Source organism: Aulonocara stuartgranti (assembly GCF_965226115.1).
Source record: "Aulonocara stuartgranti genome assembly, chromosome: 16".
Classification (NCBI taxonomy): domain Eukaryota; kingdom Metazoa; phylum Chordata; class Actinopteri; order Cichliformes; family Cichlidae; genus Aulonocara; species Aulonocara stuartgranti.
In genome coordinates, this window is record NC_138952.1 from 2,289,925 (window position 1) to 2,310,145 (window position 20,221).

Genomic DNA, 20,221 nt, shown 5'->3' on the forward strand with positions numbered 1-20,221 from the left:
AAAACTATTGAAAGGAGTTAAAACATTGAATGGGATGGCGTTGTCTTCAGAATCAGACTCAGAATACTTTATTACTCCCTAAGAAAATGATGTGGGTTACAGTTGCTCCAAGACAGTAACAGTAACAGACTAAACTGTGTAAACAATACAATATGTTACAGATTTACAATAATGCACTAATATATACAAATACTCCTGCAAGTCTTTTACTAGTCTTCAAACTGGTCGCAGTTTTGCAACAATGAACAGGTGCACTTGAGTTAATGCTCATGGTCTAACAGCGATAACTGTGAAGCACTTCAGCTCATGTCATCAGTATCATCAGTTTCGCTCTGGCCTGTTAGATACAGGCAGCATATTTATATGTAACTCCATATTGTTTTACATGCAATACACTCCCAGTTTCACATACATCACAGTTTAATAGCTTAAAAAAAGATGGTACAAATTGATGTGGTGTTTACTACTTTCTATCAGTCAAAAGTAGTAAATCCTCCAGAGAAAAATAATGTACATATATGACCAACATTGTTAGAATTACAGCTAATCAGCGTATCATTGTTTTTGTCTCTGCCGGCTGTCAGAGATGATTATTTTGACAATATGTGATGATTTGATATTCATTCGATTGTTTGCTGTTGTTGTTCAGCATCATCAACGACACCCAGAAAAAATTACCAAAAACAATCCATGTAAAACATTTTGTGATAGTTTGATTGTCACAACTGGACCAATAGGGACGCTCTTTCATTCTGCTTTAGGGTGGGTCAAATAACCTTTATGTCATTCATGTGAAATGTTGACTGGAACTGATGAAAGCAATGACAGACATATGAAGGACCACACCATCAGTCCTACATTATATAGTACGATATAGCAACCCTCCAGCAAAACACGTCAAAGGGGTTTTTAACAAGTTTAACAAAGTTAAAGTCGTTTGTGTTTGAAATGTACAAAATAAAAGAATACGAGCAGTCTGTCAGTTTGTATATGTTTGAAGAAAGCATCATTAACATAAATCATTACATCTCATTTTCCACTTTGAGATGTATGGAAGCCCGTTTCCGCCACAAAAAAAAAAAAAGAAAAAAGGATCCATAACTCAAAATTTCGAGTTATTTTCTCGAAATTTCGAGTTACTTTCACGAAATTTCGATTTATTAACTCAAAATTTTGAGAAAAGTAACTCGAAATTTCGAGTTAGCGCTGCCAATCAGTAATCTACGTGAATGACGTAGATTACTGATTGGCAGCGAATCAGTAATTCGTCAGGAATGAATTTCCTCGTTACCCGGAAGCTGAAGCCCTCAGCTATAAATGCTACAGCTAAGCTACCAGTATTACATCCAGTCGTGAATGCACAGATTGCTGAGTGTTTTCAGCCTGGCTTCACAAATGATGAAATCTGTGTTATTAGCTGAATCACATGGTGTTACTATCAGCAAACGTACTCGCGAAAGTGCCAATTTGTTGGGATCCGTTTTTGAGTGCGCGCTCCTCTGCGCCATATGCTTCCGGGTAACAAGAAAGCGACCTCATTCACGTATATTTTTGATTGGCAGAGCTAACTCGAAATTTTGAGAAAAGTAACTCGAAATTTTGAGAAAAGTAACTCGAAATTTTGAGAAAAGTAACTTGAAATTTCGAGTTATTTTCTCGAAATTTTGACTTATTAACTCGAAATTTCGAGTTATGGATACTAGCTTTTTTGTTTTTATTTAGTGGCGGAAATGGGCTTCCATAGAGATGGCTAAAATGTGTACAAGCAGGTTTAGATCTACTCTGTAATTCTTGTGTGTTTTTTCTGTGTGTATCTGCATCAATATACGTGCGCACGGCACAGATCACGGTTCAGGGCTGTCAGCTTCCAGTGATTACCTCTTAGAGTTTTGACCTACAAATCCCTTAGAGAACAACCACCAAAACACTGTGTGTGTGTGTGTGTGTGTGTGCGCGCGTGTGTGTGCGTGTGTGTGTGCGTGTGCAAAAATGTGATGCACACACATGTGTGTGTAGCCTAATCACTCACATCTCACACATCCAGCAAATCCTACTTCAAAAGCCTCTCATACATTCATTGTATGTGGAGATCCGACTGAATGAGATAAGATGCTGGGGGAGGAGAGGATGAAGGAAAGACAGCTGGATAAATGAGCCGTCAGAGGCTGAAGGTGCTGTGAACTAAACCTTGGCATTGATTTAAAGATTGACAACTTTTTAAGGCTGTATGCACAGCGCTTCAGCTTTGACATCATTACACATTTTCTTCAACAAGACCATAGCTCCATGTGCAAACCAAGGTCTATAAAAAAGGTGTTCTGGATAGAAAATACCAAAGTCCTTTGTTTTGTATTGAGATTCTTTGGGAGTCAGCTTTTTTTCCCCTTTTTGATCTTTCTGCATATAAGAATAAAGACCCTGATGTTAATTTATCTCATCTAAAAACACAAAAACTGCAGAAAAATGCTGGTTAAATTTAACTTTGTGTGTAGCCTGCTGTGGAGAGAAAGGAGCGGGGCTCTGTTGTGGTTTTTCCTCATTTTTGGTCATATACATTTTAGGCCTTCCACAAACGAGTACTTTGATAGTCGACTAGTCACCGATTATTTTTGCGATTAATCAACTAGTCAGATCATGCATCCATTGGACGTAAAACGTACAGCTTATTGCACCAGCAGCATCTGCTCTTGTATAACTATCATTAGCTTACAGCTTGAAGTGTGTAAGGTATTTGCTAACTAAAAATAAAGACAAGATAATAGTTTATCCATCCGGCCGGGTCGCGGGGGCAACAGCCTAAGCAGAGAAGCCCAGACCTTCCTCTCGCCAGCCACCTCCTCTAGCTTAAACACCTCAGCTGGCTCCTTTCAATGTGGAGGAGCAACGGCTCTACTCTGAGCCCCTCACGGACGGCTGAACTTCTCACCCTATCTCTAAGGGAGAGGCCGGCCACCCTTCGGAGGAAGCTCATTTCCGCCGCTTGTATCCACGATCTCGTTCTTTCGGTCACAACCCACAGCTCGTGGCCATAGGTGAGGGTAGAGATGTAGATCGACCGGTAAATTGAGAGCTTCGCTTTTACACTCAGCTCTCTCTTCACCACAACGGAACGATCTGTCTGTCGATCTCCGGCTCCCTTCTCCTATCACTCGCGAACAATACCCCGACATACTTAAACTCCTCCACTTGGGGCAGGAACTCATCCCCGACCCGGAGTTTATTAAACTTTTAATAAAATTTGCAGATTGTCTCAGTGGAGTTTAATAAACTCAGCCGTCTCCTCCTTGCTATCTAAAATATAACAGGAAACTGAAGTATATTCTCCAGCATCTCACACTTCTGATAATCAGCTGTCTGCTTGACGTTTATTCAGCTGTGTAAAAACTATAACTTTAATCTCATCCAAACCGATTTACTCAGGAACAAATAAAACACTAAAAAAAGCCAAACAATAACAGTTTTAAGTTATCTTAGTGACTTATATATCATGCTTAACCTGAGTAGCGAAAGTCCGCGGGGAGTTTGAAAACGATTTGCCGGGAGTCCGCAGTTCTCGCCGGCTCTAGTGAGCCTTGGCCCCGGCTAGCTATCGAGCTAGTGGGTAACAGACGTCTCCGAAAACGTCAGCGCACTTTTGCAAAAATGTGATGTCTTGATAAACCGAGCAGATATTTGAAGTTTACACAGCTACATTCTCGCCTGAAAATATGTTAAAGGTTTATTTTGTCACCCAGAAAGAATAATAAGAGTAATATAGCTGGCGCCATTGTTGGAAACTGGAATTAGCTGAGCCGTGCTATGATTCTGGGATCGGCTGGGCCACAAAGGATACACCCAACCCATCCTTCAAATCTGGGGAAAAGTAGGACGCATTTGTCGGCTGAATTTGCAGAAGTCTTTGAATTTGGAAAGCCTTCGTCACGTCGCTGTAACGTAATCGGCCTTCAAATGCGGCCTCCAAAGGATGCGGCCTGAATTTGGACACAGCTACGATACCGGAGTTGCTTCTTCTTCTTCTTCTGGGTTTAACAGCAGCTGGCAACTTTGTACATGCAGTACCGCCATCTTCTGTTTCAGTCCGTTATTACACTCTTAAATCCTACTACTTATTCCTGCGTCTTTCAGGATCTTACAAGGCTTTAAACGACGCGTCGACTATTAAATTTGTCGTCGACAATTCTGATAGACAACGTAATCGTGACTAGTGGACTGTGCCAAACATGCTGGTGTAGCATCATCCAGTACAGCCACAGTGGTACTGGTACATTCACAAACTGGATGGAATAATGAAGGAGGAGGACTATGTCCAATTTCCTCATCTTCACTTCAAATCAACAGCTAGATGCTGACTGTGTGTTTCAGCAGGACAATGATCCCAAACCTGGATAAAAACTGGTTTTGGAATGGATTAAGCTTCTGGAATGGCCCTACTGAAGATCTGTAGATTATACTGAAAAGTCCATGCTGGGGAAACCCGCCTAGTTAAATAAATTCTGTTTCAGCCACTGGCGAGAAGAGTGGTCAAACTTCCATCCAGAATTATGCCAGGAACGTGTTGATGCCTACCAAGAATCTGGTCAAGGTGCAACCAAATATTAGTGGGGTACTTTTGGTCCCATGTGGATTAAACAAAATCCAAAATAAATTCTTAATTTGTGCACTCAGTTCTTGTTTTTTAAATCATTAATAATGCATGCTGTATAACTCTTCCACTCTGGAAAATGAACAGTTCAAAGAAATCATTAAAAACCCTAATTGGCCATCGACCATTCAAGCCGATGATGAGTGCATATAAACTTCTGACCACAACTGTGTATACTTGTCTAAAGATTAATGATATTAAACATAGCCAGAGTTCCAAATAATGAGATCAGGAAATGGGCGAGTAGTCCATGTGATCCACAAGGTCAGGCTCTAAAGTGCTGGCTTCAGACAATGCACGTTTGGCTCTGCACACTGTATCATTTAGAGCTAATATCCGTAATAAGGTCATCACAGGCACACAGCTCTGGCTGTGAAGACAGAAACCCCTCCCAGCCTCCTGTTCAGACCTTTTCTTTACAAGGGGAGGGCAGACAGAAGAAAGCTGGTTTGAAAGGAAGGTGATGGGAACTAAAATAGCTGGTTTCAGACTCTGGGTGAATTGTTGTTCCAGCATAAGAATAATTAGAGTGTCTCTTAAATTGTAAATCATACTAAGCTACTGTAGTGGAGTACCAGGTACTGGTTGGTTGGTGCAGGACCAGCTTGAAAACACTTGTCCAGAATATTCGAATCGGCGCGATCATTATCAGTTAATAACACAGATTTGATGATTTCCCTCATTTTCATTCAGCAGGTGCCTAAGCAGTTATCACTGGTTACAGGCTCTTCTGGCTTATGAGTGCTGTTTTTTAGACAGCTACTGGTAGATCACTGAGAATATGGCCAGTACAGAATGTGTCCATCTGTGCCAGTGTGTCTCCATAATGCTGTTCCATATGGCCAATCGTGGTCTACACACAGCCTCGGGGAGATGGTGGTAGATGGTTTACACACACACACACACACACACACACACACACACACACACACACACACACACACATATTCTTTTTCATGCACAAACATAAATGCATATATGTGGGGATACAAACAGTCATGCACGCAAATATGAATGCAGAGGCGTACACACACCATCTGTAGGACAGAAGTTTTCATTATATTTTGGCGTTGTGACAGACACTGAAGTTCAAAAAGTCACCGAACAGTTGCGCTGCTTTACTCGCGACAGTTTCAATTTTTCTGCTTTCTCTGTCGTTAGATAACTCTGTATGTCAGCTATAATATGTTTCCGTGTGCGTTGTTGTCTGGCTGTCTAACAGTTGGAACTGTGTGTCTGTGGACCCCCTTTGTCTTTGTGTCTGAGTTCTTTCTTCGCAGTATTTCTGCCTCCCATTCATCTTTTCCTTCCTGTCTGTTTTGTCTGGATTTCTCATGCTCTGCTGAGAGGCAAGGTGACTGGAGATCAATAGAGGAAGAGAACTCACATGCGCACGAAACTACACAAATACACACCTACACACCGCTGAAACTGCTGAGCAGTGGAATTTCATTCATCTATATTCTCCGTACAGACACAACCCCATCCTAATTATCGATTAGCACATCAACGGATCGATTGTAGCAGAGAGGTCATACTCAGTTTGTCCGTCTGTGTGTGCGTATAAATATTTTTGTCCCTGTCCTTTGGCATTTATGCGTAAGGTTAGCATTTACATCCTTTGGGAGTGAATGTTTTCTCATCCGTGTTCTGTTGTTAATGTTTGACTCATTTTAAAGCATGCAAGAGAATAAAAAACGCACGGTAGGGGACAAAAGCGAACCCTTAGGAATAAAACAGTCAGATTAAACAGAGTATCGAGACTGAGAGAGCGAGCGCGGGTGTATCAGATTCATGTGTTAATCGATAAGCTCTTTGTTGCTGTGTGGGGATATCCAATAGAGCAGAGTGCTGGAACATGATGATTTACATCAGCCGATTTGTAAGGAGCCACTATAACTCAGAACATCACAGCGGATCTTACAACTGTTAAAACATTTAATATTCTCAAAATAAGACCTTAAAAGTATCGACTGGTTGTCAGATGTCTCGCATGTTTTTTCCTGACCTTTTATGTGATCAAATAAATACAGTAACATCATAAATAACTGTCAGATGTGTAAAATGCTTTGTATATGGGTCTAATGTTACAGTGGAGGTTTTTTTTTTTAGTGTGAGTTGGATGTTCCTCCAGTACACTGGTTTGTTGCTCCGGCGTGAAACAGGAAATAAATCAGCATCGCACACCTTTACTTACATTCTTGAGCCTCAACCAAAACACAAACACAGAAAAGCTAAACCTACATGTCACGTGACATAGAACAGCCATAACTTACTCCTCCAGGTACACATTTGGGCAGAAATGTAGCTCTGTGGTTAAAACACTGAGAAACAGTGTGGTGAGCTTCAAACACAACAATGAAATCCACGCTTGGCTATTCCCTTCTGCTTTACATCAAAGTGAAGTCAGGTTTTTGGATTATTTGATTGGTGAAGTGTCCACGTACCCCAGGTGGAGCAGTTCGGGGGTCTCGTTCGCGAGCTGTGGATAAAAGCGGCAGAAACGAGTGTCCTTCGATGAGTGGACACCTGAGTTCTTGAATGCGATGACTCGACTACGAGACGATGTAGGGTTTTTAAAATTGGTACCATAGGTGCATCTAGCAGGAGGCTGAGTGTTGGCACTGTCAGCCTACTGTGAACATAGAAAAGAGTCACATAGAGTCAAAAATGACACATTAGTAAAAATACCATTATAAGCAGGTCAGTAAGTCATAATTGGCATTTCTAGTTTTTTCCCAAACTTTGGTTTCTAATTCTGATGAGATTAAAAGACAAGCACAGACTTAAATCTACGGTAAACTCAGAGAACCATGTCAGAGGGAGAGCGGCTCAGCCGAAGAAAGAAGCCGTGGAAAAACAGTGTAAAATGAAAGGAGGCAGGGAGGAGAGAAGTGGGAAGCAAAGGAGGGAAGGCAAAGTGATGCCAGAGGGGGAAACGGGGCTGAGCAGGAATATCTGCTGATGAAAGAAGAAAGGCCAACTTGTAGCCTCGAACAGAAGAGCTGACCTGCCTCAGGGTTCATTCAAATTCTCTTTGTAATCTGCAAAATTTATGCACGAATATTTTTATGGTCAGTACATAGAAACTCGCTCCACTTTAAAAGTATTATTTCTCCTGAGTGTTGTTCCTCAAGCTTAGCTTTAATCTGCTGCTCGAGTGACCGTAGCTGCCCACAGCAGCAAACCAGATGTTTGTGGTTGGTGCATCACAATTATGTCACATGTTTTTAAACTTTGGCACTACACCTAAATAACTTAAAGAGCAGGGAGTGAAATAACAGATAAAACAGGATCGCAAGCTTGTAAAGTTGTCTGGTAGTTTTAAAATGTGATGAAGTGTTTGTGTTTTCCTCTGCTTCTGGGTCATGTCTTTACTTATCTCTTTTTTGTCGAAGTAGTAGACTCATAAATGACACAAAAGCAGACCGTGAGGGTCAGGCGTGTGTGTGTGTGTGTGTGTGTGTGTGTGTGTGTGTGTGTGCGTGTGTGTGTGTGTGGGGGGCTTGGAGGGTGCAGTTTTGTTTGAGCGTGACTAGGTGGTGCTGTCAGTCTATCCTCTGTCAGTGTGTGTGTGCTTGTTTGTGTGTCTTTCTTCTGTGGTGTCAGAATAAAAGTTCTGTGAATTTTGGGCCTGGCACACTTATTTATTATCCTCAATTTTATTTGGTTCATCTGAGTTTATTATTCACATTTTTAAGAAAGGCATCATGAAAAGCAGTAAATTAGCATATTTGCAAAAAGAAAAATGGAAAATTGTTATTTGTCGATCTTGTTTTTCCTTAATCTTCGTTTCTATGTGTATCGCACCCAAAGCCATCTCCAAAACCAGCCTATAAAACAATCAGTAAAACAACATCCATAAACTATTCATGAAATACTCACAGTTGTGGTCATGTATGACTCTTCTGATGCAGCTGTGATGGAGTGGTCATTGCTACGGATATTGCTGACTGGATAAGATGCCAAAGTACACACACAGACACACAAATACACACTTCATCATCATGGATTTTTTTATGGTAAGTGGTTGTGAGTGGAAATCAAAGGTCAGTGGTGTGCGGATAGCTTAAGCGTGTTTAAAGATTGTTTTGTTTGGGTGTGAAAGTGAGAGTCCACATACTGTTTGCGAGCCGTGGATGTACTCGTGCATTTTTCCTGATTGAGGCGTTTTATCGATCCACACCAAACCAATCAATCGGGCTTTAATCGAGCCGATTAAAAAGCATATCATGCGGAAAAAGATGGTAATGGAGGTGTGTGTGTGTGTGTGTGTGCATGTGCACCGACGCCAGTTCTGGACTGCTATTAATTTACCCATATCAGTTTCATTCACTTCATAACAGAGGCGGCTCTGCACTCACTCACATTAGGAAGTGCTGAGCAGTGTAAACATGGTGCATCATGTAAAACACTGAAGTGAAGTTACTTTATTAGTAAAAGTGATTCACATGTTTAGATTTTATTTAGTCAGTGATTACTGTTGTTTGCTAAACTGCTAATAATAACAGAGGGTCGTTCACTTGTAAACTGTGAAAGTATTAATTAAAAATAAAAGGCCTAAAATTACACGTCTTTTATTATGAAAAGACTTGGTGCCAAAAATTAGATGTTCAGTATGTAGATCAGAATGAATCATGGAAACATGCAAAGGCTTACGATTAAATGTGACGTGTAAGTCTTGTCACCTGCCTCTAAAAAAGAACAAAGTATAAGAAAGTATTTTTGAATTAAGACTCACAGACAATTAAAAGACATTTCTACATGATGCTGTCAGCAACACGATCAAAGTAAAATGTGTGTTTGACAGAAGAAGAAAGAAATAAACAAAATTTTACTGCCATTGTCTTCTTTGAGTTTTAGATGTTGAAGGTTAAATATTATATATATAATTACACGATTGAGATGAAGAGTCGCAGAGAGAAAAATTACAGTTCGTGGTAATAAAATGAGTCAAATTTTGACCCAAGTTGTTCAATATTTTTCAGATGTGTGACAGGGAATCAGTTTTCAAATTTCCTCTAAATAAAATGTGTGTGCTCGGCGGGTGACGGGTGAGCAGGGCTGGGATTGGCAGCGTGTAACTTTTCATTTTGCTTACACATCATTGCATTTGACACAGTGACTCTCTGACAGTCTCCAGTTGCAGGTTTGCTTTTTGCTCTCTGACATCCTGAAGGTTTTTACAGTACCACACATCTGTCAGTCTGCCTCGTTATTATCTTTATAAGTCTCTCTCGTCTCCGTCTCTCACGTTCTCTGTGCCCATTTGTCTTTTTCGGTGCTTTCGCTCGGTGCGGTCTCACCTTTCCGTCTCTCTCATCCCGCTCTTCCTCCCATGCTCAGGCTGTGGTGTCATTTTGTTTGGCAGGTCTTTGAGTTCCCTGTTGAACAGAACAGAAGCAGAGTCCTCCCATATCTGCTCCGCTTGCCTTTCTTTTCTTCCCCCCTCAGGTTTTTAAGAGACTTGGCAAGGCTCTGTTGAATTTGTCTACACATTTTTCTTCCAGTCATCCTTTCAGATGTTCTTTTTTTAACGATCTCTGCCACGGCTCTGTGCGTGTTTTCATCTGGAAGCTATTAGTCTTGTTCTTAAGCAGTTTTCTGGTGAGGAATGTGAGCTCTTTTTGTTACGTTGTGCCAACACAGACATGGCTGGAAGTATTATCTTTTTAACTGTCTGTCAGTTTGTCCCGTCCTCTTAAACATGTTGGAGGGATTTCTCTTACTCGACACTAATATTGATTCTTACATCCAGAAAGTTAAATGTTCTTCTGATGGTACATTTCTTTGATATGTGTCAAGCAGGTACTTTGTATCCATATTGTAGAAGTTCAGAATGAAAAGAAAAACTGGAACAGGGTCCAAAATAAAAGTAACATCCCTTTCATCACATTTAGTGGGTTTTTTTCATCTTCCAGTTGATTGGTACCCTAAACCAGCGGTCCCAAACCCCCGGGCCACGGCCTCGTACCGGTCCGTGAGTCGTTTGGCACCGGGCCGCGAGAGTGGAGGCTCGGGTGTGAAATTTTTGGTTTTCAGGGTTTTTATTGTTAACTCGGTTTCCCTGGGTCTTTTCCATTTTGTAGTCGTGCGTCTTATTTTGAAAGAAATGTTTATGTGTTACCATAGCGACCTGAGAGCATTAAGGGGCAGAGAGGAGGATGTTACTCTCAGTGTTGTTGGTGCATTTCTGGAGGACGCTGCTAATAAAGTTACACAATTACACAGTGAATTCACGTTTATTATAATGTTTACAAAATCCCACCGTTTTTGTCTTGGTCGTATCGTTTTATTTTGTTGTATTTATCCGCGACACCTTAAAGGCCGGTCCATGAAATATTGTCTGACATTAAACCGGTCCGTGGAGCACAAAAGGTTGGGGAGGTTGGCGTGAGTAATGGGTTGAACAATTATATTCTCTTCCACTAGAGGGCAGTGCAACTACCTGCTCTAATTAAATGGGTTGCCAGCTGCTAGTAAACAGAAGAAGACGAAGCAGAAATTACACAATAGTCACGCTGTGAGACGATACAGCGCGTAATAGCAATAGATAAATATTTGAAAAGAAAAAGTAGTCAGTCTGGTCCTGGAGAAAACTCTGACACAGGTGAAGGCCCAGCGTGAGTAGTGGTCAGAATAAACCAAAAGGGGTATACTGGGGACAAACCGAGCCAATTCTACTATGTCTGGTTTGGGGAAAAATATCAATATGCTTTTTGTCACATTTTTGGTTGGTGGTGTGCCGTGTGATTTTTCTAATGTGAAATATGTGCCGTGGCACCAAAAGGTTGGGAATGACCTGGGGAAAAGGATTACAATGTCAACAGAAATATGGCAAAAAACGAAGATTTGTTATGAGAGGAAAAATTGAGTAAGACAAAGAGAGAAATCTGTGTTAGACAGATGGAAGTGGGGAATGTGACAGAACATGAATGTGTGAAAGACGGAGAGGCCTGGATTGTGCTGAATAGCTGGTGAGATTTGCTGGGAAGATGGCAAGAAAGGTGCGATATTGTGTAACTTGATACTATTTGGCTCTTCCAGGAGAAAAAGCAAAAGTATGTACAGATATGGGAAAAAGAAAGTACACCCTCTTTAAATGATAGGAAATAAAATTATTTAAAATGATTTAATTATGATGAACTAAAAATCCGACAGGTTATAATTTGTTTAACAAAAACGAAGCCAAAGTGTAGAACCATGCGCTAATAATGAAATGCGCTGGATTAACTGATCATCAATAAGTCATGCCGCCTCTATAAAAGCAGGCGTTTTGGCCGTTTGCTGATTGGGAGCAATGATCCAGGTGATGAGAGCCAGTTGTTGCTGCTCATCAACCCAGGAATGTCTATTTCCAAACTGTCTGAATTTAATTGGTCTGCAGTAAGAATGCGGATTCACAACATTGAAGACAGAGGCCGGTCTTCCCAGGAGTGAACGTCCCAGCAAATTCAGCCCGAGGTCAGACTGTGAAAAGCTCGGAAAACCTAGAGAAAACAAAACGACTATCTCAGCTGTATTCAAGTTCATGACAGTCCAAACAGACTGGGAGAGAAAATCTCTTCTCTCTAAAGAGAACATGACAAGACCTGATCTGAGCAAACCGCAAGACTTCTGGAGCAAAAAGTTGACCAAAGGGGAGACGTTTGATCAGGATTTGCACAACACATCACTTTGCACCACAGGACCTGAACCTGTCTGTATACTAAAGTATTGTAGAGCTAAACATGAAGCTGTCTGACAGCTAAAGCTTGGGAATAATTGGGCAATGCAGCAGGACAATGATCCCAGGAGCAGTTGTGAATCTGCACATCTATGGCTGAAAAAGAAAAGAATGAAGTTAGTGTAATGACCCAGTCAAAGTCCAGACCTCAACCCATTGAAATGCTGTGGTGGGTCTGTGTTACTAAGCAGAGTGGGCCAAATTTCCACCACAGTAATGTCACAGACTGATAAAGTCATACAGGAAATGAGTGCTTCCAGTTACTTCTGCTAAAAATGGTTCCACAAACTGTTTAGTTCCCAGGTGTATGTAGTTTTTCACTTGCTGCTTCTGCATCTTGACTTAGTATTTGTTAAAACAGTTATTCATCTCAAGTCGTATTTACTGCATTTAGTAAAGACGCATTAAAGGCTGAATCATTTCTTATTACGCCCCCATCTGTGTTTTTATTGTTGTAGCTTCAGGTTGAGCAGCAGACGTAGAAGTGTAAAGATACACTTCTAGGTCTTCTACGATTGAGTTGACAGCAAGTTGTTACATTAACCTCCTAAGACCTGAACTCTTCCACGGCAGCATTTTTGATTTCTCTTTGATATTTGGGCTGATTGGGACCCAATGAATGTAAAAACAAAGAATGACCAGATATTTTTTTTTACCTGATTTTTGTTTCTTAGGAAAAATAAGACCCACATATGAGGATATTTGTTTAAAATTCCGATAGAACAGTAGCAGTATAATGTACTCGTAAGTGGATATCAGGCCCTTGTAGAGCAAAATTGAGTATTTTGGTCTAAATAACCCAAAATGTGATGTCCACATATGTGGACGCCAGGTCCTAGGAGGTTAAATAATAGCATCCCAACAAATGTTAACACCGACCTCTCCACAAACAGTGAGCCCAGGGAGAACACTGAGGTGTCTTTGAATTACTGTGAGACTAAAAACAGGTGGATACTCAGGCAGGTCCTTAAGTCCTGTCACACTAAGCCTCTTCTACAGAAAGCTGACAATTTGTCACTAGCTGACAGTCCAGGCTCCAGTTGCGTAGGTGACACCTCTAATGTATTTACCAACCACTTACATGTCAGTCTGCAGTGTCATTCACTCCTATTAGTTGTCACTTTAATTGCTTCCCTCAAAACTGAGAGTTTAACTGTGGACCTGGTCCTTATTTTACTTGTTGCTAGCCTCTTCCTGTGTGCCTGTTGTATATGAGAAAGTTATAATAATGAGGTTCTGGAGTGTTGTATTAATTACAATTGTGAATTGCTGCCAGCTAATGCAGCGTCCCAATCATAAAGGGTGAAAGGTGGGGTCTGCTAGCAACACACAGTGGAAAGGGCTGTACACAGTGATGTTATGATTGTGGAATTACAGTAACTTTTAGTAAAACTTTACATCAAAATATATCGCCAAAGAACCCAGATATACAGAAATACACTGGTAGATTATTGTTCCACTGATCCCAGTCCATGAAAAAAGATTGCACTGAGGGAACATAGTAGCATCTGCCTGAGTAAGAGACAGCAAACAAATCCTAGTTGTTGTTGTGTCCACTGTCACATGAAGCCTCTGGCTTTGCTGGCAAAGTCTCCTTTCTTTACTCTTAGCCACTATGGACACGATGCACATAAACACACACATGCACACAGGGCTATTCAGACTGTGCGTGGAGGCCCCTAGAACACAGTGTGGACGAGCTCTGTGCAACGTTAGGCTAAACACAGACTCGGTGCAGTGCTCAATAGACAGGGATCCCACTATATAACCCAGCTAGAGTTAGCACAGTGCGCACACATGCACAGAGGACATTAATGGAGTCAGTGGTTAATCAGTAGGACACGCTCTGTCACAGGCATGCTGGGCTCGTTGGATGTCCTCTATAGCGTGCTCATCCACAAGGTAACACATGTTGAGTGCTTGTGCATGCAGTAAACCAAACAGAGCTTCTATTGTTTGTAGTTTATTTAAAGAAGCCAGCAGGCTGTTTATGGATTAATGGTGAAGTATGGGCACTGTTGATATCCATATGTTGGTTGTTATCTCTTAAACCTGCTTTGTTTTCTACAATAGGTAGTAAAAAACTTGTGATATTATGTCCTAAAGCTTTACTCTGCTGCAGTTATTGTTTAAATGTGAAAATACCAAAAGCAGAAAAACCTAACCTGCTGCATTTTGTGTGTTTTCCTGTAAGCTGATGGCGGTTTATGAGGAACATGAAGCCCAGCAGAGGAGCACGGCTAACACAAGCCTGGCCCCGAGTCCTGACCACTACCAGTCTGAGCTCTCGGTTTTCCAGCCAATCACGGGAGGAGAGATTGAAGTCAATTCCTCAGCACTCAAGTCCAGTGAGTAATATTTGTGTTTCCGTCTAAAGCAGAAATGTGTTCTGAGCAAACAGGCCAGTGTGTCGGTGCTCACATCAGCCATAATGGACTAAACTAAGCAGGGAACCACCTGCGTGTGAAAGACTGCAGCTGCTAATATAACTCCTGATCTACACACTGATTCCTCTTCACAGCTATATTAATGCACTTAAGGAGCAATTAATGTGGACTAAGTTGGCAATTATATTTAAGCATGAGGCAGCTTACACTGACAAGTGGTAATGGGTACTATTGCAATCACTGTTTGAAAAGAGCGTAACCCATGTTTTTGTAGCTCATCTTCACAGCATGAGTGAGTCTATTTATAAAAACATGTCCAGCTGTCTTTGTGAGAACCCGTTTGAGTTTTAGACCATTACAGCAACTGCATTTTTTCATTTTTCAAACTCCTTTGAGTTCAGATTTTGTTTCAGGGTTTAGGTAACAACTAGGTCAGGGTTAAATTGAGGCTTTGACTCTTATTTGTGATGGATAAATGTAGGAGTTTGAAGTTCCCACAAACATACGGACACGGAGTGGAGCAGGCCGGCAACTTCCAAACAGCCTCACCTGCACCTACCGCTGCCCCCACCAGCACAGCCACCGAGTTTGAAGTAGTGGTTTTGATATAGGCAAAGAAAAGCTACACAGATTATCTCAGATTATCCAGAATATGTGAAATGAAGACATTGTTTGACCCCCACAGCAGATTGTCTGCGAACCCCAGCTTACACCAATAAAACTTAGTGAAGCTTTCTAATTGTCACTGAAGAAGCCAAAGGTGTCCTGAGCTCTCCGTGACCAAAATCAGTCAATATCTTCTTTCATTTAAATAAGAGACCTGAGCTGTTCACATTCTGGGAACCAGGAAAAACTAACTGCATGACTGCTTAGCTAGCTAGCTAATGGTGTGCTGTAAAAAAGACTGGCGTGAGTAACTCAGAGAACAGCTCCAGTGCTGCTGCGCTCTTGTATGGATTTAAAAAAAGTAAGAATCCTGATCATAAGTCACATGAAATATTAGTTTTACAGTCAAATTTTAAATCCAGTAAAACTTACTGGATAATAACCACATGCTGTCATTAAAGAGTCGCAAATTTTGGGAGTAATGTTTGACAAGTCAGTTGTTTTGGGATTTGCGTTACATGATCTTAGAGCGAATATTAACCCTTTAAAGCCGGTCGGAGCAGACACGCTCCGTTTTGCGTAACTATTTTTAAATCCCTGTAGAACTGCAACCACGTAAGCTAGTGCAATATTTTTTTTTGCATATGAAACTGGAGGAGTTGTACTTACATCTTATGCCATCAGCTTGTCCTCGGTCACGGTTTCCTTCCACATATAGCTTTGCAAAAACTGCATAAAAAGCACTTGCAGCAACAAAAACATAATATTCCAGAAACAGTTTGCCAATCCGATCAGCTGTTTGTAACACTTCCTACGTCCATCAGCGCGAACTATCGCATGTCCTCCATGTCCTGCCCGAAACCGGAAGTGACGTCAATTTGCGGAAATGTAGTTTTTTTACCATCAGGGCCTCATGAGCCTATACTTGTGTTTTTAAAAGTTATGTTTGACTTCATGACTTTCTGTGTCGTTTCTGGGATGCTTAGAACTAAAATTGCACTGCTGGAAATAGTTTATTTTGATGCACATGCTGTTTTTTTGCAAATTTGCATTATAATATTTATTTTCATTTTTCCTGCAGTATATAAAAATTGGTGTATTTCAAAAATAAAACTATGAAGACACTTAGTTTAAATTTCCTGTGGTGGAAACTATTTTGTGCAACTTTTGTATTTACAGTTTTGAGGGATATGCCTCTTAAATTTCTCTAACTAGAAATATATGGTAAAAAAACAAAAACGATTTTACATTTTTTTTGTAGTTTATTGCACTTTTTTGTCATTTATGTAATTTCTAGGCACTTAATGCAGACATATTATTAAAATTTGGGCTATAATGGTTGTATTGATTTATATCAACTTGAAATGCTCCCAAAAATTGCACTACAGCATGTAAAAATATAATATAAGCTCTGGCGGACTTGGTTCTATGGTAGGTCTTAAAGGGTTAAAATGTAATACTTCTGTTTATTATTTGTGTATTTAAACAGTTTATCTTCAATTTATTACAAAGTACTTCATAAAGTGTCTACAAAGATATTTATTTAAGGTGTAATTTCTGGTGAGTGAGGCAGACTTTTTCATGGTGTCACAAAACCCAAAGCAAATGTGAGGAACCATTTCGCCCTGACAGACTGTGAGAGGTCAGTGTATTCTCAGTGTTGTTCAATATTTCATTTCAAAGGATTCTCCTGACAGGAACAAAAAGTCCTTCAGGAAGCTCGTTGCCTTTTAGCTGCAGCCTGCAGGTCAGTGCATAAACAGGTGAGTGAAAAGAAACAAGTTTCATCCTCCACCAAATTACAAAGGAACTCATGCAGTCGATGGTTTGAAGAAAGAATCTGTAATTTTAAAATATAAAACGGGTTTATGAGGTTCAGAGTCCTGTTCTGAACACGAGGAATGAATTCCAGCAAAGACAAAGAACAGGACCTGATAGTCAGGACAGATGAAAAAAATAAAAACATGATGGTGGCAGTGACGGAGCTGAGATGGAGACACAGGAAGAGCAGTGTAGAAACTGATGTCTGTCTGGTCAGTGTTACCTGCCCGACCTGTCTGCACGACTCTCTCTTTGCATCACTTTCCTCCTTCCTGTGTCTTTCTCGCCTTGTCTCACTGTCTCTGTCTTATTTCAAGTCCTCGTTCTTGTTTAGGAGCAGTACTGTACATGTGAGTATAAAGCTGTCACAGTCTCTTTGATTCTGCTTTGAAACAATGAAACTGTGCACCTTATGGACAGTGTCTGCTAACTTTTAGCCAAAGCAAATGTTAACATTTCTAAATGTTTTAGCAAAATGTCTCTAAAACAGTGTGACAGTGAGATATTTCTGCATTCATTGACCTCATTCTTCTCTCTGCAGCTTAAAGGACACGTCATAAACACATTGTTTTGTTTGGTAGCAGGTCATCGCACTTCTTTAGACTGAATTTCACACAATCGTTGCCACTAGTTTTATTTCGAACAGTAATACAAGAATTGACATTTCGGCTTGTAGGATATGACCTTCCTTACTCGTAAAGCAGGACTTCACTGTATGATCCAGACGCTGTTAAGACAGGAAGTTTAGTCTGTTTCAGTATGGTCGCCTGTCAGCAGAGATTAGCTGTAATGTGTGACTGTCACGGGAGATTAGAGGTAACAGAGCTCTGCAGACTATCACTGTCAGCGGGAGAAGGTCAGACTTAGGCCTCTATCACCGTCTGAGCTTTGGGCTCTGAGTTAAGTCACTTGTCTCTCTCTTACACGTTTCCTCGTGTTCTGGTTTTACTTTCCTGGATTTTTCTTTTCTTTTTTTGGTCTCACTTAGTAATTGACACATTTCATTCTGTGAAACGAGGGACTCAGGAATATCGAGGCTGATGAGCCCACACTGCTTAAAATCAGGAATCAAAGTGCTAAAATTCCTCAACTAGGATACATAATCAGCATTAGAACGGATCAGGAAAGGTTTCCCATAAGAGTCAAAAACCACTGATTGTAGTGTTTTCTGTAAGTGGCACACTTACCTTGATTCCAAGGTTTTTCCTGCATATCAAAAATTTGACACGTACTAAAGAGGTTTTAGCTTCCAAACCAAAGGTAAATCACTGGGACTTTAGTGAGGATATCTTTAAATCAAATAGTCAAAAATAACATGAAAATACCCAAACCTTTATAAACTCTAAACTCTGCGTGGACCAAAGATGCTCGAGTGTGTGCTCACCTCCCCGAGGCTCATTTTAAACCAGGAAAAAACCAGGATGGAATAACTCCTATTATCGACCTAATTCTACATACATGATATAATCACTGTCTGCTGTTGGTACAGTGAGTATAATTTTCTTATCTCACCCTTTATACACAAACATGCTAATAATGTATGTGTAACTGTCCTGGAAGTCTTTTAAACCAGTAACATCCATCCAGCCGTCATCCATTCAGCCGTCATCCATCCATCCATCCATTCAGCCGTCCGTCATCCATTTGTCCATCCTCCATCCATCCATTCAGCCGTCATCATCCATCCATCCATCCATTCAGCCGTCATCATCCATCCATCCATCCATTCAGCCGTCATCCATCCATCCATCCATCATCCATTTGTCCATCCATCCATCCGTCCGTTCATCCGTTCGTCTGTCTGTCCGTCCGTCCATTCGTCCGTCCATCCGTCCGTCCGTCCATCTATTCAGCCGTCATCCATCCATCCATCCATCCATCCATCCATCCATTCAGCCGTCATCATCCATCCATCCATCTATTCAGCCGTCATCCATCCATCCATCCATCCATCCATCCATCCATCCATCCATTCAGCCGTCATCCATCCATCCATCCATCCATCCATCCATCCATTCAGCCGTCATCCATCCATTCAGCTGTCATCCATCCATCCATCCGTCCATCATCCATTTGTCCATCCATCGATCCATCCGTTCATCCATTCGTCTGTCTGTCTGTCCATCCATTCAGCCGTCATCCATCCATCCATCCATTCAGCCGTCATCCATCCATTCAGCTGTCATCCATCCATTCAGCTGTCATCCATCCATCCATCCGCCCATCATCCATTTGTCCATCCATCGATCCATCCGTTCATCCATTCGTCTGTCTGTCTGTCCATCCATTCAGCCGTCATCCATCCATCCATCCATTCAGCCGTCATCCATCCATTCAGCTGTCATCCATCCATTCAGCTGTCATCCATCCATCCATCCATCCATTCAGCCGTCATCCATCCATCCATCCATCCATTCAGCCGTCATCCATCCATTCAGCTGTCATCCATCCATTCAGCTGTCATCCATCCATCCATCCATCCATTCAGCCGTCATCCATCCATTCAGCTGTCATCCATCCATCCATCCGTCCATCATCCATTTGTCCATCCATCGATCCATCCGTTCATCCATTCGTCTGTCTGTCTGTCCATCCATTCAGCCGTCATCCATCCATCCATCCATTCAGCCGTCATCCATCCATTCAGCTGTCATCCATCCATCCATCCATCCGTCATCCATCCATCCATCCATCCATCCATCCATCCATTCAGCCGTCATCCATCCATCCATCCATCCATCCATTCAGCCGTCATCCATCCATCCATCCATCCATTCAGCCGTCATCCATCCATTCAGCCGTCATCCATCCATTCAGCTGTCATCCATCCATTCAGCTGTCATCCATCCATTCAGCTGTCATCCTTCCATCCATCCATTCAGCCGTCATCATCCATCCATCCATCCATTCAGCCGTCGTCATCCATCCATCCATCCATCCATCCATCCGTCCGTCCATCTATTCAGCTGTCATCCATCCATCCATCCGTCCATCATCCATTTGTCCATCCATCGATCCATCCGTTCATCCATTCGTCTG

At 41.4% G+C, this 20,221-nt stretch overlaps 1 protein-coding gene across 1 annotated transcript in view; it reads left to right on the forward strand.

Annotated features, from left to right (window-relative positions):
• Positions 1 to 20,221, forward strand: part of LOC309690959 (partitioning defective 3 homolog B-like) — a 223,181-nt gene that overhangs the window by 33,535 nt on the left and 169,425 nt on the right. The window contains 1 exon segment of the mRNA XM_082508445.1: positions 14,563 to 14,716. Coding sequence (XP_082364571.1) covers positions 14,563 to 14,716 — 154 coding nt within the window.